At 39.5% G+C, this 24,898-nt stretch overlaps 1 protein-coding gene across 2 annotated transcripts in view; it reads left to right on the plus strand.

The window, feature by feature from the left end:
• Positions 1 to 24,898, plus strand: part of rab28 (RAB28, member RAS oncogene family) — a 46,951-nt gene that overhangs the window by 11,888 nt on the left and 10,165 nt on the right. For both annotated transcript variants that reach the window (XM_012851395.3, XM_012851396.3), the window contains exon 4: positions 1,301 to 1,430. In XM_012851395.3, the coding sequence (XP_012706849.1) occupies positions 1,301 to 1,430 (130 nt within the window). The remainder of the gene's footprint in view (positions 1 to 1,300; positions 1,431 to 24,898) is intronic.

Raw genomic sequence — 24,898 nt, forward strand, 5'->3', positions numbered from 1 at the left:
ATAGATTGAACAGGACTCTGTGGGATGCTCGAAACCTGGAACATTATTTTAAACCCTACCTTGCTTCAAACGCTTCCATAGCTTTAAATTCTGACCTGATTGTTTCTTCATGAAGCTGTTTGCTCACTAATGTTCTCTAACAAACCTCTGAGGACTGCTGGATTTATACTGAGTTCAAGTTACTCTATTTTCATATCAAGCGAGTTCTGAAGCACAGTTCCAGGGGTATGAATACTTTTGAAAGGTGATATATTCATTGAAAACTTATCCATAACAACATGTATAAAGTGACAGATGCCTGTAACATTAGGTGGCAGGATAAATATACACAGTTGTGCTGTTAAAAAGAAGGGCCTGTTGTTTGAGGGGCCCTACTAATATGGTAAACCAGCTGTTTGAATGAAGAGTCTTTCATCTCAGTAGAGGCCAGATAAGCAAAAAAAAGTTTGATCATAAATTATGTATTCTTCCTTTTTCTTACTTCTTGTCATGCATCCTTGCCAATTTATAACACTTTGCTTACTTTGAGCTTTCTCATCAGTGTTGCATAAAACTTAACGCCTATTGTTTGGCCCTGAATGTCCTGTAATCAATCATAGGTGTTCAGAAAGGCTGTGAGTGATTGTTCGGAGGTTTAAGCTGTCGTCGCCAACATTGCGTGTTGTGACAGTGCGTGTCGGTTGAACAAAAAGCAACAAAAAGCTTTTCAGTCATGTTGCATCATGCTGTAAAAGGAGAGTTGTTTTCTTCTGCACTCGCTGCTTTCCGGTCCTTTAGGAAAAGTAAAAGTTGTCGTACTACTAACGGTGGCTGAGGCGAGCTACATAAGTGTTATTAGTGTTGTTTTAGGTCAGCAGGGTTCCTGTCCATTTACTTTTTGATTTGTTTTAATATTCATGGAAACCGCTCATCCTGACCTGGCTGTTTGCTCAAAGATGAGTCTGTTGTTGCGCGACGCTTTCCACACTGCCCTGGATCGCTATGCAGACAGCCCACATTCATTAGCTCAGAGTAGATAACCTACGTTGACCTCAAGAAATTTGAATTATGGATGTCAAATTCTAAAGTTTATTTATGTGCTAGCCATGTTTTCACTTCACTGCATGCAATCCTACCCAAATGATGGTAGCGGCAACATTATTACAGATTATCCGTGAGAGCCAGTGTGTCCCTGTCAAGTGTGTTCTTCATTGTAAAAAGAGAAGCAGTGCCACCTGCTGTTTCCATCTTTATTTTATATTTATCATGAATGTTGTCACACCCAAAACTGATGATCTCATCATTTCCTTTTCCTATGCAGGGGGTTCTTCTAGTTTATGACATTACAAATTACCAGAGCTTTGAGAACATGGAGGATTGGTTCAGCATGGTAAAGAAAGCCAACGAGGAATCGGATATCCACCCTGTTGTCTTCTTGGTGGGCAACAAAAGTAAGTAGAACGTTCACCAACACACACAGTGCCTCGCAAAAGTATTTAGATTCCTGGAAGTTTTCCACACATTGTCAAGTTGAAACCACAAACTTTAATATATTTGTATTTTATGTTATGGGTCAACACAAAGTAGTGCATCATTGTAAGTGTGAGAAAAATACATGTTTTTACTTAATTTGTTTACATTCACTCCTCGTCGCTGCACATTGGCGGACTTGCCTTCCAGCAAGATGGTCCTGGCTTTAAATCCTTTCTGCATTTTTTTCTCTTTTTATATTCTCCCTGTGCTTGCATGGGTTCTCTCTTTGTACTCCGACTACCAACAACATCACTGTTAGGTTAATTAGTCTTTCCAAATTGCCCTTAGGTATGAGTGTGTGGTTTTATGCATGGTTGTTTGTCGTGTGTGATTCAGAGATGGACTGGTGACTTGTCCAGGGTGTAGCCTGCTTCTTGCCCAATGAGTCCTTGAGATAAGCACCAGCTCCTCCTGTGATACTTCACAAATAAGCAGGTATAGAAAATGGATGGATGGACATTCACTCCTCTTTACTCTTAAGCCTATAAGTACAATCCAGTACACCCAAAAGCCTGTAAAAGTCACTTAATCCAGCTATTATGTGAATTTCAGTTCAATTCAGTTTTATTTATATAGTGCCAATTCACAACACTTGTCATATCAAGTCACTTTACAAAGTCAAATTTAATCAAATTATAAAGACAGATTGATCAAAAAGTTTTCTCTCTAAAGAAACCCAGCAGAATCAGGCTCAGTGTGAGCGGTCATCTTCTGCGACCGACTGTGGGTTAGAGAAGACACAGTAAAGCAGAGAAACACACATTGATCCTGGAATCCTTTCTATGTTATATGGTAACAAGTGGATGATCTGCCTCCCCTAGTTGATGTCACAGCTAACTGAATGGCAGACCAGGTGTATCTACTATTAAGAGGAAAAACATAAAGTTGAAATAACAACAAATGATGCAAATTGGAGAACAGTAGGAGAACTCAGCAGAGTGAGAGAAATATATATTGATGTCCTCCAGCAGCCTAAGCCTATAGCAGCATAACTATAGAGATAGCTCAGGGTAACCTAAGCCACTCTAACTATAAGCTTTGTCAAAAAGGAAAACTTTAAGCCTAGCCTTAAAAGTAGACAGGGTGTCTGCCTCACGGACCAAAACTGGGAGTTGGTTCCACAGGAGAGGAGCCTGATAACCAAAAGATCTGCCTCCCATTCTACTTTTAGAGACTCTAGGAACCACCAGCAGACCTGCAGTCTGAGAGCAAAGTGCTCGTTTAGGAATATACGGAGCAATCAGATCTAACGTGAAGGCCTCAGAGGTTTCCTGTAGAACATTAGCTGGCAAATATCCATCCATCCATTGTCTTCCGCTTAGCCGAGATCAGGTTGCTGGCAGAGAAACCCAGACATCCCTCTCCCCAGCGACATGCTCCAGCTCATTCTGGGGGACCCAGAATGAACAATATTCCAAGCTAAGGAAATATTATGCAGCACTGTTCAATCAGTCATTCAAAAAACTGAAAGAGTACGATGCAACTTCAAACCTGCCAAGACAGCCGTCCACCTAAACTAACAGGCTGGGTAAGAACTCTTGGTAGTGACGGCATGCTAACAAAATGCTATTTTGCCGTGGGGACACTGGTCAGAGCTGATGGGGAGATGGATTGAGCTACATGCAGGGCAATCCTGGAAAACAAAGTGATAACAGCTGCAAAACAGGAGAGTGTGCCAGAAATTCACCTTCTAGCAGGAACATGACTGAACATAAAGCCAAAGCTACAGTGGAATGGCCATATTAATGTTACACTTGTCCGACTGAGAAATTGTGTGAAAACCTGGACATTATTCTTCATAGTTTCTCTCCATCCAATCTGAGCCCAAGTCATGTAAAGCTGCAGACATGCCCGCAAAAATATTTATCCTTCAGCTTTACAGTAATGCCATAATTTGTCACGGCCTTTTGCATAAAATCACATAAACATCCATTGAAATTCAAGAGGTGTGCGTATGAGTTTTGCAAGGTACTGTTCAGTGCTGCAGTTTAAAAACTGTGTTTTAAATTGTTTTAGAAAATTTTATTTTATGTAGTTGTGACTGCAATTAGGTCAGATTAGTCAGGGAGAACTTGTCTGGATGAAATTCTTTCTGATAGATTTTTTTAGCCCTTTTTGTGTTTGCATGTGAAGGAGGGAGTGTTTTGATGGTAGCAGACATGTTTGTTGGAGCACCCAGATAACTGATTGGTGTGATAAGAGTCTTAGAGCAATGGGAATGCTGATGTTTGTGAACTCATGGGAGTGACTGACCATGATTTAATATCCCTTAGCCAACAGACCCAGGTTACTGCTTATCTGCAGCTCTTTCCCTCCTAGTTGGTACCCGTCGGCTCGACCCCAACACCCCCCCCCCCCACACCCCATACCCCCTACTATCCCGCCCCACATAGTCGCTTAAGGTGAGAAACTCGATGTTAACCAGATGATTCTTCTCCTATCAGTCTGCACCCCCTCTCCTCCATCTCCAAAATAAAGACCAATAATGAGGACTCTTTTTAAACATGCCCTTGACAAATGTGGAGTCATGACTGCTGTTGTGTTATTGTAAAGTAAGGCTTGTGTGTGTGTGTCTGTGTGTGTAAGTGTAATGGCGACTGTCCACCTTCCCGAGCAATGATGAACAGCTAGCAGAATGGGGCCTGCATGCTGAAAGCTCCCTAATGTTACTCAACAGGGACCATAGGTCATGCTTTAATTCAGCTGTCTGGAGCAGATTCTCTTGTCTTCACATCCGTTGCAACTTCTGATATCCTGCCTTAAGCTCTGGGCGCCTCTGTATTTATGCTAGATTTTGGATATGTGGGTAAAGTGTGTGTTCTGTAATATTTAGGTAGTCCCCTCATACTGTCAGGATTCTCTTTCCCAAATTCCTCCAACATACATTTGCACATACACTCTCACCCTAATGGCTACAGTCCAAGTTTTTTTTTTCTTTCCTGTTTCTAAAGGCTAAAAAAAAAAAAAACGAAACCCCACATAGATTGGCCCTTCAGGAGTAATCAGTTCATTTCCAGTACTTTATGAATCTTCAAACCCTTTTTCATTTTTCAGGGAGCATAAAGTCAGAGTAATAATAATAATAATAATAATAATAATAATAATAATAATAATAATAATAATAATAATAATACATTTTATTTTTAGAGTGTTCTGAAAGGCACTTAAAAAAGCGCCTTTCTGAACACTCAAGGGCAATTTACAGTACAGAACAGGCAGAACAATAAAGATAAAACGACAAACAATAAAGGTTACAGTGAGCTGGCAACCATAGAGAGTCTTCACTTTTGAACAGTTGGGTTTTGAGATTGAACTGGTAGAGGGTGTCGGTATTGCAGATGTCTGGAGCGAGAAAACATTTCTCCCCATGGTGCTGAGGTGGGAAAAGTGAATGGGAGAGGAGGATCTAAGGGTGTGGGAAGGGTAGCGATTTGAAGAAGATCAGAAAGGTAGGGGGAGCGGGGTTGTGGATGGCCTTGAATGTGTACTTAAGGATTTTGAATTGTATTCTGAATCTAACCTGGGGGCTAGTGGAGCTGCTGTAGGACTGGGATGATGTGATGAAATGAGGGGGGGTTTGGCAATAATGCGAGTATTTAATTCTGATCCACTTGTAGCTTATGGAGGGATTTCTTATGAGGGCCAAAGAGAAGAGCAGTCAAAACGCTAGGTGACAAGGCTATGTGCAAGAATTGATGCACAATGAGGTGAAAGGCAGGGACAAACGCAATTAATGTCTCATAGCTGAAAATAGGCAGGACGGGTGACATTACTGATGTCAGACGTAAAAGATAGAGTGCTATCGAGGATGACGCCCAGACTCTTAACCTGAGGTGAGGGGGGGAGACTAATGAACCATCAAGTGAAAGGGAGGAACTGTCAGCTTTGGATAATGTAGATTTGGTTCCTACAAGGAGGATCTCAGTTTTATCACTGTTCAACTTAAAGGTAGAGTCTAAAATGTTTCCAGAAGTCTTCCCATGTCCCTTTTTGAATAACTGCGCATGCGTAAAATCTTACCATCTTACCGGATTTTCCGCTCAGCAAGGGGATCGCCTGAAGAGCCGAAAAAATATCCCAAATCCACTCTGGTCCTATTACTTTCTTCTGAGACCGTCATCTTCTTCTGATAAACGTGTATGTGGTTTGCTTCTTGCGACTCTCAGCCATTTTCAAAGTATACAGTGAGAGCAACTTAGCTACAATTAATGGCTAACACCGAAGCTAACCGGGGCTAACCAGATACATAAACACTAGAAGTTTGCGTGTGCAGCCAGCAGGCGGAAACTAACAAGGAACGTGCAAGTACACTGGTGTTAATTGAGCGTGTCACAATGATTGGCATGTGGGACAACCAAAAGATAAGGCGAACTTGAGGGACAGGGGGTGTGAGAGCAGGACCAATCCTCTGACCAATCACTGCCATTTGGTGATGGTCACAGTTTTTACAGACCTGCAGTTCTCACAGAGATCAATTTTTAACCTCCTTATTTTGAATACATAATGTATTGACTACTGTCAGGATGGAATGACCATTTCACCCAGTATCAAAAAAAAAATGTCCTTGGCCTGGCTGGGAAGACAGCAGTGTCACGGCTGCTCCGGCTGTGTTATTACTCGGTCAGACAGTCTGTGACATGTTTGTGGGGGTGAAAAGTCACCCTGAACGGTTTACTAAATTAGTGGGGGATATTTGCGCGTTGTATGTGTGTCGCACTCATCAGCGCCATGGGTTGGTTCGATGAGAGTGGTTTAAGTAGAGTGTCAGTAAAGATGACGGACAAGTGGTTTATCCAATCATATGCAAGGATCTTTGGCCCCTCCTTCTGAAATACATCTCCAATGGAGCAAGTCCAGATGGATGTGTTGAGCTCTGCAGAACAAAATCCATCTGGCTATAGTCAGGTTATCCTAGCGGGACCTACTAGCAACTTTTCTGGGTATTGATATTGGTAAATATTATAATGACGATATCAGGTGTGATATATGCCTATTTTCTTCTTTTCTCTGGGCAATGTAATTTGTGTCCATTGTGAACATCTGCTGCTGTGAGACAGGTCAGACATGTCTGACAGGTTAATTATTATTATTATTATTATTATTATTATTATTATTATTATTATTATTATTATTATTATTATTATTATTATTATTGTTATCATTATCATTATCATTATTATTATTATTATTATTATTATTATTATTATTATTATTGCTGTGTCCTGTCTGGCAATGTAGCATTAAGAATTGTTGTCTTAAAAAGAGAGCTCAACAGATTTTACTTTCACAAGTGGAGCCTTACTGCTTTCGCCATAGTGCTCCGCTTGATTTATATATGCATAAAGCTTTATTAGATTTTATTCTGGGACTATTTCATGTGCAGTGGACACAGAAATGACAAGGTAGAAGAGGCAAAAAAGGAAAGAAACAGATGAGACAAAATGCTAAAAGGGAGAAAAGAGGAAAGAAAAAGAGGAGAGGAAAGTTGGACAGTAATATAACATCCTCTGAGTCTGTCTTCGCTACCCAATTCTATTTATGCTCTTCTGCCCCTGAGTTTTTGTTCTCCAGGAATTGTAGCTCTCCCCTGCCTCCAACTTCTGTCCTTGGCAGACATTAACAGCGAGCTGGGTAAAACGAATATACCACATTCTTTTTCATGCAGAGTCTGGATTTCAGATGGTTCCCATGATGTTGCACAGAGAGGCAACATGTTTGTGACTGCCGAAATAGAAGTGCAGTCATAACAAGGAGCTTAGCAAAACACTACAGATTTATGTCCCTGTAAGGGCTCCTATCAGGGGAGATTGTGGTGTTTAACCACTCAGGCTGTTTTATAGGTTTTCCAATGAGTTAAACTTTAGGTAAACATTTGATTAGAGATTGCATGTCCTGACAAAGGTATTACAACATAGTGTTTTATTACCGACGACACCTGATAAACAAATACTTTTCCAAAATATCTTAGTGACTGCTTTCGAGATTTTGTTATTTAGGATAACTGAACCATCTGACCTGATGAGTCCATTGATCCCGTCTCCATAGTCGGTCTGGCCTCCTAAGCCATGCCACCATTCAGGAATGCCCTTTCACACACACGTTCCCTCAAGTAAACTATTTCAGTCTAAATTGTTACATCATTATGTGACACCCTTTGGTAAAAAGACATACTTGTGTACTTTCTGAGAACACATTAATAGCGGAATAATGCTCAGCTTTCTGTGCTTCTTGTGCTGCCTCATGTATGCAATATGATACTAAAGTAAAGTAGGCATAGACCGTTATAATATTCTTAAGATACAATAAACCTGAGTAAAATTGCCACGGTATCACTGTATTTATTCAAAAACTTACATAGATATAGAGCATATTGATCACATTGTTCTAACATATGTTTATTGTCTTTTTCATTTTGTTACATAAATGTAAGCAGAAATATAGACTGAGCAGAAATATAGGCACAGCAACAGGTGGGGGAAGGACAGCGCTAGGTTACTCTATGCCATATACGACCAGACAAAAAAATAAAGAAGACCATTTTCTCTGGAATCTGATCAAATTAGTTTGAAATAGTTGGAATAATATTGGGGAAAGTTACTGCCAGTTTGAAACAATAACATCTCCTAACATTAGCATATTCTCTGATACTGGCTTAAGTTAAGTTGGATGAATTTTTTACATAAAATCCGAAACGATGGACTTTTGCCGGCCTGTACGTCCTACATTTAACTTGTTTTTGACAGCCTCTTAAATGAAAGAATGTTGATATGAAAACTGATTATCAGTGGCATTTCTAATTTATATTTAGCATATATTCTTTTTTCTTCTGTAGCATACAGTTATTTAAAAGGTTGAATATTATTCTGAGGTGGTTTCGTGACTGTTCAAACTTAGTTTACATATTTCTTTTTGGACATTTAGCCTGTGTCATTTGTCAACCCAATTTGTTTTCATTAAGTGGCGATCGCAGGACCCCTTGCTCACTCCCCACCCATCACCATTCCCACTGTCTTGCTCTCTTTCCCTCAGGAACTCCGGAGCATCCATCACAGGCTTGCACAGCCCTTATTTGGGTGACTTAAATGGGTTCAGTTCTCTTAACCCCTCCTCATCACTCATGTTTTTTCCCCCCCCTCCGTGGCTCTATCACTGTTCACTGGCGATCCACTCAGGCCTGCCATGGGAAATGTTATCTCCTGCAGAGAGATAAGCAGCATTGCGAGAATGTGCACACTCAAAGATGGCTTACCTGCCTTTTTCTTTTGCTCTCGCACTTTTGTTCCTCTCCAAGCGTTTATCTGTCATCTCTAAAAACATACTCGTGCATTCATTTTTATACGCTTGTGCAAACACAGACTCTTTCAGTCATGCACTTAAACCAACTCTTTATGCTTTTCTCTCACATGTATAGACTAACACCTCAGCTGTTTCCGCCTCTGGTTACAGTAATGTCTTTTTCACTTGCTCAGTGTCTCTGTTGTGTTAAACAACATGCATGTGTTTGCTTTCTGCATGCTAAGGCAGATCTTGCCGCATACCGTCCACCCGTTGCTCTTTTCTCACCGTTCAGCTGTGTGAAACATGGATATCCTCTAACTCAACATTTCACACCAAGCATGTCTTTGCCCAACAACATTGTCAGTCTTGAGTTGTTTGCCCTCTTGGCTTGGCCTTTGGTGAATTTGAAGCCCCCCCAACACACACACACACACAGCTCTCCCTACCCTGTCACCTCTTTGCCCCTGTAAAGCTGCCACAGTTCCTGTCTGTTCAGTGTAGGCCTGCACATTTCTTAATAGAGAGATGCTCAGAAGTCCAGGAGTGCAGAGGAGCTCAATGCACTTCTGTTTTTGGTTTAGCTCAAAAATGTTTTTCCTGGCTCAACCCACTCGTACTTAGGTCCTCTTACAACAAACTAAAAGGTCCTAATTGCCCCCAGGGGAAAGGTTTAGCCACAATAGACATGTGGTGGGACAAAAGCCCAGTACTCATACCCGGCACCCTCACCCCTCCCCAGATAGGAGGGATGAACACGTCAGCAGTGTCTGTTTTGCTCTGTGGGCAGCAAGACCACAGGTTCGACGCTGTAAAACATTATATATACAGTATATAGACCCAGTAAGGCGTAGTGTACAGTTGGGTAGAGACCTGGAATGTTTAGAGTTTACAGCAAATCCAATCTTTCCTGTTTCTCTTCACATTTTATTTAAGGTAAAGGGTCAAACTGGATGTGTGTATCAAGTTTTCTCACTAACCTCACTGACTGTAGGCTGCTGTCTGTCTGCAAATCTGGAAAAGATGGGAAATGGGGATTCAGGTTACAAGATGGAGAGACATGAATAAAGAATTACAGCTGCTTTATGCTGCGGTTCATAAACCGGGTGTAAAATCCCTGCTGCAGAGACTTTTACTCAGCATTAATTAAGACGTTTGTTCTATTTCTGGAGCTATGGGGGGATCTGCAGTATATCGGTGGCCTTTCTCATGCTCGGTTCTACTCTTTGTTCTTACTGAATGATATGAATGCTGGGATTTAATTGTAACATTGTTCGACCCTGCTTTCGTCTCTCTTGATTCTTACGCCTGTTGAAACATGGAAAGTCCTCATTCATTCTAGCCACCCATAAAGCAAATATTGTTGCACATGCAGTAGATGATCAGTCTTCGAATAGCTTCTTGTGTGGTAAGTCATGGGCCATTTGAGTTGTACAGCACAGCTCAGCCACCTGACCGAAGTGCAGCCTGGAACCCTCATCACACTCAGCCTATACTTTATTTCCTCGCTGCTTCACAACATTGATATGGAGGAATTCCTGGAAGGGCCCGTGCTGACACAGGACTGGGCAAATAACTGATTGATGTGAATCCACAGGCATATATTATGCACGAATGTGAAAAATCAACAGAGTTATTCCACAGGTTTTTGCTATATTTGTTGGTTTTTAATGATGTGAACTATTACATCATGTCTTTGAAACTGGATTCTGGTTCAGGGTTTTAACTCTGAAGCTGTTTATTCAGGCCGATGTGATCAGATGTGTTTCCTCGTGGCCGGTGGAGGCCGGTCTAACGCATCGGTGTGTGCATGTGGAGATGTCGTAATCACGTATGGAGGTCATATGCATAGAATTTTAAAAAACCTTCTCGTTCCCTGTATAATTATTATAGTTATAGTGGCGGCTCGCAGAGGCAACCATTACTGCTCTCCCATAAAAGTCCACTTAGTTTAACAGCAACGGGAGAGAGCAGAGGACATGGCCAGTGAAACCCCGGACTGCGTCCTGTGCGGTCGGCTCAGAACTGGCCTTTTTGTTCGCTTTTCATGAGTCCTTGGAGCCCGTTAACCCAGCCTGCGAGGCCCTTGGCCCCATGTTTTACTATACCAGTGACAGCCCAGCACTCCTGCTTGCTCTCTGCCTGCAAAGCTACCGCTGGACACTCTCTGTTTTACGTTCCCTCACCGGGGAGGAAGACCACATTGTTTTACTAGCCGCCGCGGAGTGTCTGATTATGTTTTAAAGTGTGAATGCATGTGCGTATGCGTTTGTGTCCGCACATCAGATCGCGGACAGCGATCGAATGACAAGATGATCTGTGATCAATGAGCTGTCGACAGAACACTTCTGACCTAGAGAAAAGCAAGTCCCCTGACGGTGCCGGTCCGTTTAAGGCCACCGGGGCAGGGGCGCCGCTGCACAAAGAGCGCTCTGTCTCTGTCAGGAGCCCCCCGAGGACTCCTGCACGGGCCCCGTTCTCCTTGACAACACCCAGCTAACTAACAGCACTTCATCTGTCTGTACTTATTCAGAAAAGTCAAGATAATATTATCAACCTACCGTCTCACTTAAACATACTGATTATTATTTCTAATAATTCGACTGCGAGTTTAGATTAAGTTAGACAATGTCCGAAGTCAGTAAAAAATTGTTGCCACATTGGGCAGCGACATATCTGCTCTAATTTTACTTTCCCCTTCTGTAACTGGCTTTCAGTGCTAATAGATAGTACATTTCAAAAAATCTTGCAGTAAATTAAGTGTTTCAGTATTTCGAAAACAAACACTGCAAACAGACAATATCTGCACTGTTAGATACTAATGAAATGAACTCTTATTTGATTTCTGAATAGAGGCTTAGTCTGAAAAAGAGAAAAATTTGTTGAACCTTCGTTTTATTTCACCTAATAAGCACCAGTGTGTAATTTTCAGAAGGGGTAAAAGTAGCTCTTTTTGCATTATGTTGCTTGCATTATATGTTCAGGATAATTCTTCTCTGGGTATGAAAACCACAGTTTTAAAAGCTCCCTTTGAGTCACGTTGGACTCAAGTCATTTAAATGCTTCACATAAAATACAGCAGTTATTTTGTTTTATTAGCCACATGTGCTGTGAAAGTTAAATCAGTGTCTAATTCAATCACACATTACATCGAGACGATTTATTGTACTTTTACTGACTTTTTAAGCTGTTAAGCATTTCCCTGTATCATCTACCAGAAAGTTTATTGACTGAATAAAATGCCACTCATAATTAATCTTACTGGAGGAAAAATGACTGTGTTGCTTTTTTCAAACCCCTGCAGTTATATATGAGTGTGGATTACTTGAGGTCCTAAGTGACCATGTACACACTGTTATGTTTTGTGGCGTTTTTAAGTTTATTGAAGTCCCAATAATGGGTAAGCTTATTGTTTTGACGCGCGTGGTGTTATTTATATATTAAAATAAATACAGAGTGTGAGCCTCTTCAGTCGGATCTGTGACCTTGATTTCAACTGTCTTGGGTTTCGCATCATGTCTGAGATCCTGCAGCTTGTTCCAAGTAGACATGGGCCCGTGGTAAAATAAAAAAATTTAATCAAATTTTAGTGTTGCACAGGGGCGAGAATTAGTGAAACTTTCCAAGTTAAGCCAAGGAATTTTTTGATATATTCCAAGTTGAAAACTTTCCATGGTAATTATTGTAAATAATGGGAATTTTGGGGGAATTACCTTGAAATTGGTGTAATTTAAATTAACCCATTTTTTTTTATCATAAGCAGACCATTTTAGATTTTCAGGTTAAACATTATTAGCATATGTCAAAGATGTTTACGTAGTTATATCAAAAACGTCACATTATGTAGCTCACGGGCTCAAATGTGTGGCAACTGTCGTCTGCTCTGGGCTCAGAAATGTGGCTTTAGTAGTCCAGGGTTCTAGAAATCATCTATGCATGTGTTGGTGAATGCAGAGAGTGTGTGTGTGTGTGTGTTTGTGTGTGTGTGTGTTGTTGTTGTACTTGTAGCTGAGTGAGAACAGTTTTTGCTCATTTTACTAGTAAAGTGAGGACCGAAAAAATGTTCCTTACTTTTTTCTGGGCTACAGATTAGGTTTAGGACTAAGGTGTCAATTAGGTTTAGATTTAGGTCAGGGTTAGGCCATAGAAAGGTTTGAAGATGAATGGAAGTCAATGCGGGGTGGGCGCTTAATCTTTCTGCAGTAAACACTGTGCACATGGTGGAGGAATTGCTTTGCTAAATTTGACCAAAACATGTTGTTTGAGTCAAGATTGTGCTAAAAATTAGTTTTCCCCATCTATATGTAAAATGCCTCTTAGGAGTAAATTTTGATATTTTAAATTCTTAGGTTATTTCTTGTTATTTTCATAAATTCCAATTAAAGGTTTCCAATTGCGAAAGTCCAAGAATTCTGGAATTCTAAATCTCTTAAACGTAAAGCAGAGGCCTTAGTCCTTGACGCGGTCGACCCAGGTTCGACTCCGACCCGCGGTCCTTTGCCGCATGTCTCTCCCCCTCTTCCACCCTCTTCCTGTCAGCCTACTGTAATAAAAAGCGAGCCACTAGAGCCGCGAAAAATCACCAAAAAAAAAAAAGAAAAAGAAAAAAAGAAGAAGAAAAAAAAAAGAAAACCAATGTTTATTCCCACTGGTGCAAGAGTAATCAAACATACTTATCATTGCAGCAATAATGTTTTCTAAATACATTGTTTTCATTTTAATGCAGAGACTTAAACAAAACAAGTTGAATGAAACCCTGCAAATGTAGTAATAGAAATATTTTGCCACATTGAACAGGTTTATAGTCATTAAGACAGTACTTCTAATTATTCTATCAACAAAATTTGGAACTAATCAATTAGTTGAGGTTATCTATCTTGGATAACCCAGGCCACCCTTTTCACACTGGGTGATCAGTGGAGCTACAACTCCACTGATCATATCTCCACTACAGGAAATGTTTCCCCCCTCAGGCCATTGCGCTGTATAAAAATGACCTCTGACTGCAATACTTTGCATTTTGCACAGTCAACTTCTTCTGTGCAAAGTTTTGCATTTTCTTTTTATATGTAACTTTAACAATAAATTAACTTTGTGGCATGTTGTTCATTAACCGTATATGTTGTCTGTTTGTTAGTATTTACTGCACAGTGTTTATAGGTTTTTCGTAGTTTGCATATTTATGTCTGCTCATGCTACTATCAAACAGCTATTCTATTATATTCTGTTTTTATTTTTATTAAATTTGTATTTATATAGGTTTTTTAATTGAGATCCAAGATCTTGTTTGCAAGAGATACAAACACAACAAAAAGTTAAAAAACAGTAGCAAGACAAATCAATAAAACATTTGACTCTAATCGAATAAGCTAATAAAATAGGACCTAAAAAGAGCAACATTCATAGGAAGATTTCTCTCCTTGTATTTTAAAGGGACAGTGTGTAACTAATTAGTCTTTTAATTAGCAAAAATTAAGTATTGCTTTTATAAATATATATTCTGGCAAAGTCTAATAACATCACATAAAAAATAAATGTGTTCTCATAACTTAGAATTAGTAATTTATAAATGCATAGTTGCACCCATTGGAGGCACCTTGTTGTATTGCTATTTCTGATTTCAGAAACTGAAAGGTGACAAACTTGCCAGCCATGTGCGTTTTCCCTATCTGTCTTCCAATATGAAGATGTGCTGTCAGTGGAGGAGGAGTATAAACAAGCAAAGATGAGCGTAGATCATTCTATTTGCCGTTTTCTGTTGAAATGGAGGACCATCCATACTCTGCCCAGCGAGAGAGATGAAAAAGTAACCAAAAAAGAAAAATAAGTAATAACCGGTAGAAATGAGAGTCTATATCTGCACAGCTAATATTACCAGGTGTAGAAAATTCATGATGGAGCTGGGATTTAAAACGGATGTGGAGGTTGCAGGCTTTCTGCTGAACAGGTAAGTTGATTAAATAATACAGTGAAGTTTGTTTTTGGCTTTTATGGTAGAAACTGGGCAGTCTAGTCCACTCTGTCCTCCCGGTAGAGACAGCTCATTTGTTCGTCTCCCTCTCCCTCTTAAGGAGCATGTGGGAGGGAGGCGGAGGGATATCAGCCCGTTCATTGTCTATAGTGCAGTATCGAGACCAGGTCTATTTACTTGTATTTAGTTGCTTTTTTAGAGGCCAACTGCACATTCAGAAACAAGCCCAAAAAACGGTGACGCAGGGAATTTACAAGCGACTTTAGAAAAAAACAAGCAGACTTGACAACAGTGCCAAAAACCATTTCACACGATGACCGTAGCTAGTAGCTAATACATGGAGGACATGTTGACATTGTCACATTTGTGATACTCTGCGTGTTCTGTATTGGTTATTATGCTCTTAACGGCGAGATGAGTTGTAATTAATTTAGCGCACCATAAGACGGTGCGCCAAAACCTGAATTATTCAACATGAAGTGAATGTCAAATATGATGACTAAACCACTTGAGTGCAGTTCCATAGAAATAAACTATCCTCTCACTTGAAACCATTTAAAATCCTATTAAAACACAATAATAGTGACTGTTAGATTTCCATGTAACACCAGTTGTTTTAATAAATTTTTATTAACTCTGTTATTTGTGTTTTTCTGGTTTCCGTGTTATCCATTGATATTAAGCTATAACGCACACAGGTGAATGTGCTTACAACAGCCACAAATAAACAGTACAGTGCATAAAGCCTAAACAATAATTGATTAGCACAGCATTGATCAACCAAACCTGGGCCCATATTCTTGTCTAAAAGTCTCTTCAAAGATGGTTTGACATAAAACTGTAGCTAAGAGAGGATGTATTTCACTCTATAGAGTGTAATTGACATGATGAAAAATGTCAGAATCTACTGTAGCTTTATTCCTGTCTACTAATCATCAGTGTCGGATGGTCATCCATTTTCTTCACAATGTTTCTAACCTGGAGAGTTAGTCACTGATGCAGACACTTTATCCACTCGTATTGTTTTAATGTACAGAATGAAGCTGACCAATACAGGCAGATGAGCCTAACTGACTGCTAATGATAATGATGTCGATTGATCGTAGTCAATGTCCTCGACTATGTGGACTACTTGCCGAAGCCTTATCAGTTTGAGGTAACATGCATACCGCCCAGGGTATTATCCCTTTTTGTTGAGCAGGTCCTTATAGGGTAAGCATAATAAAAAAGATGATATTACCTTTTTTATCTGCTTTAGAGCCTGCAGGGAGCTGCTTGATGGTGCGTTCACATTGAATGTGAATGCCGCCACAATGTTGCCACTTTTGCTCGCTGTCGCTCACCTGACATTTATCGCCAGCAGTTCGCATGGGAATGGTGCTATCTAGTGACGCTTTCACTTCCCTCCCACTTCAGTCTCCTTATTCACTGTTCTGCAGGCTTGCCCCTTTCTGGACTCGTTTCGGTAGTAATAGTTGGTTGAGTCTTACAACTCAGGCCGACTGTAGACCCGCTATTAACAGTTTTTCTTCCACGTTGAATGAAAACAGCTTCATCGCCACTGAAGTCCTTCCCCCCACGTCACAGCCACATCCAGTTCCTGATTGGTTGTTGCAATGCGACAAGACACAGAAGTTCAACTTTTTCAACTCCAGTAACGTTCTTTTCGCATCCATCGCAGGTGTCGTGTTACTCTGGCTGCACTTGAAGCGCCAAAATTGCACGTTTTGCCCCACTAAAATTGCCTCTGTTGCCTCGCTTAACCTTTCAAATATTAAAGCTACAGTTGAGGTTCACATTTGTTTGTATCTTATTAAACACCACAGCAGGATAATTGTTAATAGATGTTTTTAGACTCAATGGTTAAGATTTTAGGGAATAATTTCACCATTAAGAGCTGGATTAAAATTGATTATCCTTACCTTTTAAAATGCAGTCTAAATAGATCCTGGCTGATTTTTTTTAGGGAAACTGAGGCAATAGGGTTTTGAATGGCATAGTGTGAGGTAATGTTGGAAGTGATAGGTTCTCCCCTGGGGTTGATTAAGCTAGAACTTGTAACTTTCACTTAATAGGGCATGACCCTGTAGAGGTTCGAGACGGACTGCACACTCACAACCAGCCATTACTAACACACACAAACACACAGAGGCACACACACTTTATACGTTCCGCCTTAAGTCCTCATAACTCCCTAACGCTCCAACTGCTGTTTGGTTTAAAACTGGGCTGCTGGCAATTAACGGTGTTATTTCAAGCTTATTCTCTGGCTCTTGCTCACTGAATAAACTGTTCCAATTGCTCCCCAGCAGCCAGCTGAGAAGAACAGTGAGTAGGTGTTTCTGTTATCACAGAGGGCTTTTGGATAACACACCAAGGATTACACAATCTAGTCCAGTTCAGTGCATGATTTCAATTTGGTTTGCCAATGTTTAACCATTATCTTGTTACTTTACCATAGCTTGATTTTTCAACTTTTCCAATGTAAAAATGCAGCATTTAAGGCCACACTGTTGTTCCTGTGAATTATTTAACTCTATGAAAAGTGATCATATTGTTATTGAAAATGTTGAAATGACTGAGGGTGTGGTAGTCTGTACTAGTGAAGTTTATGAAGCCATCCTGAAGCTTGGAAATAACAAAGCTTATGTGCTGGACTGTATAACAGCAGAGCATCTGAAATATGCTTGTTATAGGTTATGTCCACTGCTTTCCGTGTGCTTTATGGGGTTTTTAATCCATGGGTTCTTGCCTGATTCTGTCATTGCTGATGTTTTGGTTCCTGCCATTAAGGACAAGGCAGGTAAACTTAACAGCTTGCAAAATTATTGACCAATTGCTCTTGTCACCATTCTTTCAAAAGTCTTAGAGAATATATTATTCACTAGACTGGAAATTTCTCTTATAACAAGTGATAATCAGTTTGGCTTCAAAAAGAGGCATGCCACTGATACATGCAATTATAAAGGAAATAGTTGGAAAATATCATGGTTTGAACTCTTCTGTTTTTTTTTGTGTTTTATTGATGCCACAACAGCATTTGATAGTGTAAATCATGCAGTTATTTCAGAAAATGATTAATAGACACTATTTTAATATTTTGACATGCAAATCTGGTTATGCATGTAAAGAGGGACAGTGCACTTTCTGAGCCCTTTCATGTCAGCAATGGTGTGCGACAAGGGGGAATTATCTCTTCTGCTGTTTTTTTTTATGTATATATTGATGAATTGTCCTCAAAATTGAACAGGTGTAAAACAGGATGCGTTATTGGAAAAAAGATTTTCAACCATTTTATGTATGCGGGTGATCTGGTCTTAATCTGCCCATACAGTACAGCAATGCAGCAATTGTTGAATATCTGTTCTGTGTTAGGGGAATAATATGATGGGATGTATAACCTAATTAAGAGCAATATGATAATTGTGAGAAAAAAATATCATCTTTCCTGGTTTTTATCTGCGTGAACAGTTGCTGACGCACAGTGATGAGTTCAAATACCTTAGACTGTTTGTGACTCTTGACTGGCGTGATGACAGAGACATCAAAAGACAATAATATAAACTGTATGCCCAGGCAAACGTGCTGTTGTGTAAATTTATTATGTGTTGTCCTGATGTGAAGTGTGCCTTGTTCAAAGCCTTCTGTACCTCACTGTATACGGCCCCCTTGTGGTGGAACTGTAAGCGGTGCTCAATGCATCGATGGACTGTGGCCTATAATGACACCTTTAGGCTGCTGATGACGCAGTGCCAGCCAGTCAGCTCATCATATTCCCACCTGTGAGGCGTTTTTGAGACCTTTTAATATTAAAATTTATGCAGCCACTGGAAGACTCGGAAAACTCCGTCATACAAACTTTGACTCAACCTCAGCTGAGCTGCTGTCGTTACACCTCTGTTCATTTGGTGGAGAGTCTGTTTTAAATAATTGTTATATTTTGTCTGCTTTATTTCCTTATTTTCTTATGGAGCGTTCAGTTTCTGCTATAAACAATAAACAAACATCATATTGACAACTAAAGCTTTATTACAATATTTTTAGTATCTATATTTAATATTTATCCCAAATGAAGTGGGGTTATTTCACTCTAACTTTATAGGGAAAATATTAACTTAATGTCTACACACAGAACCACATAACTTCTACATTCAGTGAATAAATACATTATCATCATTATTTATTTAAAAAGTGCTTCACAAATCAACACATCAAATCTGTACTGGGAAACAAATCATGCTGGATATCAATACTGTTTCCAGTTTTTTGAAACACACCAGTTTCAAAATAGCTGGAAAACCACCACATCCTAGCACAAAAACGTTTTTATCGAAAAACACATGTTTTTCAAAATTGGTGGGTATTCTTTAAGCAAATTTATTTTTGTTATTTCGTAACAGCTACTGTTGAATATTTGCCAGGTGTTTCAATGGGATAGGAAGACACGTTGCCCCACATAAATATTTTGATCCCTTGCTAGCAGGTTTATTTCACCTCTGGCTGACGGAGGCTTGAAAGCCAAGGTAAGACTATTGGCATGACCCACCCTCCAACCAGTCTATGGACATCTTTTTCTGGCTATTTAGGATGCTACTATAGATAAACACACAAGGACGGAAATGTTAACAAATTGGTAAAACAGAAACCACAGCAGTCACCATCAAAATAAAAGTGGTCTAATAAAAAAAGAACTGTATTTACATTAGTATGTGGCTTTAGTATTATGTACACGTTTAATTATGAACGTCCTATTGACCAGTACATGCCTTTATCTGTTTGTATGTCCAGAAAGTTGCGCTTAAATGTATGTATGTGTCTTAATTTGTTAGAAATTGTGTCTTTTTAAGGATTTGTTTTTGTGGTAACAAAGAAATGGTAAATAAATATATGGTTACAAATACTACATTGCCACATCTCCTTGTGGAGGAGTAGTCTAAACAGCAGTAACCATGTTTTGAATCCACTTCTCTTGCTAAAAGTCTTAAAGAGACACAGAAATCTGTCTCCATGTCTGCCTGATTCTTTCCGTAAAGGAACTCAGCTGAGTTCAACATTAGGCTGAAACTGGTGGAGGAAATACTTTCCTCAGTTGGTTTTAACCTCATTTAATAGGTCACTGCTATAACAAACCAATTATTTAAGGTAAAAGCCTAATTCATCCAGCAGATATTAATCTCTAACCGTTGTCTGGTAAGTCAGCCCAACCACAGGCAGACCTTTTAAGTAAACAGTGATGGTGACCAGAGAGAGGGAGGGCAATCGCTCATGACGAGTGATGATCCTTTCTACTATCTCTATTCGCTCAGAGGCCTAAACAGTTTATTTCGTGTTTGCAGTCACTTCCTAGAGGTTGTTAAGCTGATGTACAGTTTGACAGAAACGGAGCGAAACCAGATCACTGGAGGAAGATTGTTTTGACCTGATAAGTAGAAAGTGGTACATTAGGGTGAAAAAATGGAGTAAAACACTAAAACTCTGGGATTAGCTTTGTATTCAGTTTACACAAACCACAGGCTAAAAAATATATTTGCTAAAACAGTAGGTATTCTGTGACTAATTGGAACTACATGTGTGCTTATAGGCCATAATCCTTTACCATTTACAAAACTGACCATAGTCTGTTAACTTGTCCCTCAGGATAAACAGCAATTTGACAAAGCAACCTCATCACGTGCAAGACTAAAAATGAGACTTTGCACAATATGGTCCATTTCTACAATAACTTGCTACTAACAGCAACTAATTAAATGAGCGCATTAAGCATCACCTCACAGGTAAATTGTATTTTAATTGTGAGGTTTTTGTTTTTTTAGCTGTTTAATAGAAGTTGCTTTCATCATTTTAGTTAAGCACTTTCCAATATTTCCAGGTTCTGTAGAACATCCTTTATTTTATGCTTAATACTTAACATTTTGCATGTGAAGGAAAAGGCAATAAAGTATTTGTAGTGTAATAAATTACACAAAATAGATTTCTGTAGAATAAATGCTCTATACTTGTGCTACATTTTCATCCATTCATACCCGCTTATCCATGCAGAGGTGGAGGGGTTAACTCCGCCGGTAAATGGGCGAGAGGTGGTGTACACCCTGGACAAGACATCTGCTACATTTTGGAACTACATGTTTAACTTTTTATTATTAAACATTTCTGCAATAAAATTTGCTCCTTTTTTAAGTTGTAGATTTTTATTGCAATACATACATACTGTCTAAAAGTAATCTAATAATAATAGAACTGTATTTTGTAAACCAAACAAGACAATGCTGAGTTAATTATTCTTACCGGGTGGTATTTTGTTAAATGCTGAATAATTTAGTGCCTTACAGTCAAGAACAGAAAAAGTAAAAACTGGAAACAAAGTTTTATATTAGGAATTAGATTTTCGAGCAATGATGTGCAAACTTTCAGATTAAGGACTCCTTTATACAAGTATTTAACATGTGAATAAATATATTTTCTGTGCTGTACTGTAGATCGTTCATATTTATTGCATACCACAAGATATAATGTAAACAAATATTTGCACATTGAGGAAATGCATCAAGTCTTACCTCCAAAAAATAAAATAAAGCCATTTTTACTTATGCATTTAGAAATAAAAGAACAAGTATTCGGTGTTGAATATGGCTCAACTCCATATTCAGCTCAACTGAATATGCCTCAGTTCAGTCAGAAGGAAAAAAATAAATAAAATAATTTAACTCTTTGTTTGAAATGTAATAATTAGATACTATAATATTTTAATGTAAGTCAAAAATTAGTTATATTTATTAGCTGCATGTATTATGGGGTTAAAATGAACTCATTTCACTTTTAACAATATCTACGCAAATAAAAGCAATTAAAACCAAAATTCAGTTTTAATTGCCACAATATCTGCACATCCTGGCACAGAGTCAAATCAAACAGGCGTTGAAATGTTTCCATTATTTTAAGTTATTTAAATGACCAAGCAGACAGACAGACAACATGTCTAAGGCCATGGAGTCAATTCAGCACTTTACAAACACACCTACGGTGGTTTTGTGCTTGCTAATCGCTCTGTGTCATCTCCTCAGATGCTTATCGTGGAAGATGTCTGTGTTGTTGTAGATTGCAACCAAACTTCCATTTATCGTCACTTAATGTAAAGTACTCCTATATTTAAAACCACTATGATCTGTGAGAGCTTTGCAGAAATGTTGCAAAAGAATCCGCTGTGTGTTTCAAAACTGCAGCTCAGACTGAGCCTACCGATGACTTGAGCTGAGACAGAGACTGCAGTCGGGGGTTTCTTCTCACCCTCAGTGGTGTGAAGGAAAATACTTTTAATCTCTGTTAAACTACAAGAAAATAAGAAAAGCATCTAGTTGGAAATATAACGTAATTTATCTAAATATATATATGCTGGTAGATTATTTTAGTCAATGTTATCGATTACCGAGATGAAGTCTTGAAGGCCTTACCATAGCTCCCTGTATCTCAGAGAATAGGCTCTAAAAATCTTATGTTATTTTATAAACCACTGAATGGCTTAGTTCCAAAATAAACACAATCGTATCAATCTTTCAGACCATTCAGGTTTACTCTGCATCCTCATAGTAGAACCAAATATGGAGAAGCAGCATTCAGTTTTCTTGCTCCACTAATCTGGAACAAACTTGCAGAAAACTGCAATAATGCTGAACTGGTGAGTTCATTTAAATCAAGGTTAAAAATCCAGTTCTTTAGAGTCGCTTTCGGCTGTCTTGTTCAAACTATTAACCAAAACATTAATTTCAGTCTGGAGTCCATCTTTCTGTTCCTTTCCTTCCTTATACCACTGCGGTGTACTTTTTAAATGTGTTTTCTTTCTTACGTATTCATCATGTAAATATTGTTACTGAATTGGGCCTTAAATTGTACACGCACGTTGGGATCACTTCCAGGTCTGTGCGAATTGCGAGTGATTCCATAGAATAGCTGTAGACGTTTATACTGGACAGGTGCAGTATTCTCCAGGAATACATGGGGGCAGTACTCAACATAACCAGTGGAAATGCAGTAAACAAGAGAAGAAACAGTTGACATCACACACACATGCAAAAAAACAACAAAAAAACAAAATGCCCGTGCCCGGTATTGTAAACAATCAAGAAGAATTGTTGGTGTGTCTATGGCAGCTAACAGAAATAAACGAAGGGTTAGAGACTTAGAAGAAGATGGTTTGTTCACACATTGCATACAGGAAGACGTTAAGATGGGTAATACAGCCTGTCTGTAAAGCCCATATGGATCTTTTTTAAATAAAAGATAAAAAAACCCACTTTGTATTACTAAATAAAAGCTGATAGCTTTACATAATGTGGGTTGTTGTTTTGGACTTGATTTATGTTGCAAGTGATGGAAACAGAAGTCAAAATCTTTGTTTGTACAAACTTGGCCAATAAACTCACAGCTTAAAGTGTTCCAATAATATGTCTATTATATCACTCACAAAATAGGCAGTAACAACACAGCCTTTGAAAAAGTATTGCCGCTTGTAACCTCTGTGCCATTTGATGTCAGTACAGGCAAACTTGTTGGCAAGGGTCTTTGGCAAGTTACAAAAACTCGGAGATGCACAACTTCGCGCCACGGTAGCGTGTGCGGCCCATGCATGGGGATGGGGACGGCATGATCGCGTCACTTTTTGCACAATCACCCTCGCACCCTGTTCAATGCATCGAGTATAAACCTAGATTTAGATCTTCCAATTGATGCACATAACCGTGGGTTGAGTTTACAAACTCAACTCCATTTAGCCCACAATGATGTGTCTTCCCTGGCTCACAGAGAAGACACAGTGTTAATGCTGGTTAATCTGACTGTGACACTTGATGAATAACTTTTCCCAAGTGCGCAGGATCCAAAGGATTACCACAGTTTACGTCTTGTAGCGCGCTGGGTACCTCGTCTGTTAATGACTCGAATGAACCTGGCGACGCCTGAGAACCGACAATGTTTATGCACAGCTACAGACATGACAGTCTGTCCTGCATATTATTATTATCATTATTAAACCTTCATTTATACAGCTAGTTCTCATTAACAAGAGACAGTAATTCGTTATTCGAAAGGCTTCATGTGTAAAATTGTTCTCGCTAGATTATTTGACTTTAACTGAGACATTCTTACAAAATGATGGCAGTTTACATTTGTCGAACCCCATTTACTCATGTCTGCTTTGCCTTTATTCTCACCACCTTCCCATACACATACTCACAAACACACTCTGAGGGGCATGAGAACAGGCTAAATCCTTGACAACTTCAATGAAACCTCACACAAAGACCAAAACCCAGAGCCGGGGCAAGAGAAACGCAACACCTTACAGTAGCCTGACCTCCTCCAGGTAACACAGACATGTATGCACCAGATACCGGGCGTGGCCACCTCCCTGGACAAAGCCAGAAATAAAGAACGGAGCTATTGCTTTCAGTCTGCAGGACCCCCGGGTGACCTTCCTTATCGACCCCTGCATGACCCCCTTAGTAAGGGGAAAAAGCAGGAAAGCTCTTGGCATTGTTGCACAGGAGTCAAATACACAGGAACATCTTCACAATAACTAAAAAGGATGCTGTCATTGTGTGTTCTCACTGGATCAGTGTGCAGGTAATGGTCCCGGCTCTTGGATCCTTGCGCCCACCTTAAAGGCCCAGCGTGGTCATAAGTCAAACTCTCTTCCATCTACGCTCTCAGCGTGAGAGTAGCCTCAAGTCTTTGGTCATTCATGTATTGTTCCTTATGCTTCTCTCAACAGATGGGCTGCTTTTTCTTTTTTCGGGTCAAAAAGAGGCTCTTGGCTTCAGGCTAGAAATGCGCTAAACTTACACCAAGGAATGTGTCACGTCAAGCTTTAACACCGGCTCTCGGCTACAAAGTTGATTATTCCCTTTCTGAAACTCCTGCCATAAATTAAATTCAAAACCCGATGCTGAAGACGGCTTGGAAAAAAATGCAACAATTGAAATGTGTTTTGTTTTGCAGTGAGTTTGTGTGCGCCACGTCTGTACACTCTGCAGACGTCCTCCATCTTAACTGGTGTAAACATTTGTTCTTTCTGTTTATCTTCTGATGCGTAACCGTTAACCTTGTGAGAGTGCTCTGCAACCACCATATAAATCTATCTATCCATCT

The sequence above is a fragment of the Fundulus heteroclitus genome, chromosome 23 (assembly GCF_011125445.2).
Source record: "Fundulus heteroclitus isolate FHET01 chromosome 23, MU-UCD_Fhet_4.1, whole genome shotgun sequence".
NCBI lineage: Eukaryota > Metazoa > Chordata > Actinopteri > Cyprinodontiformes > Fundulidae > Fundulus > Fundulus heteroclitus.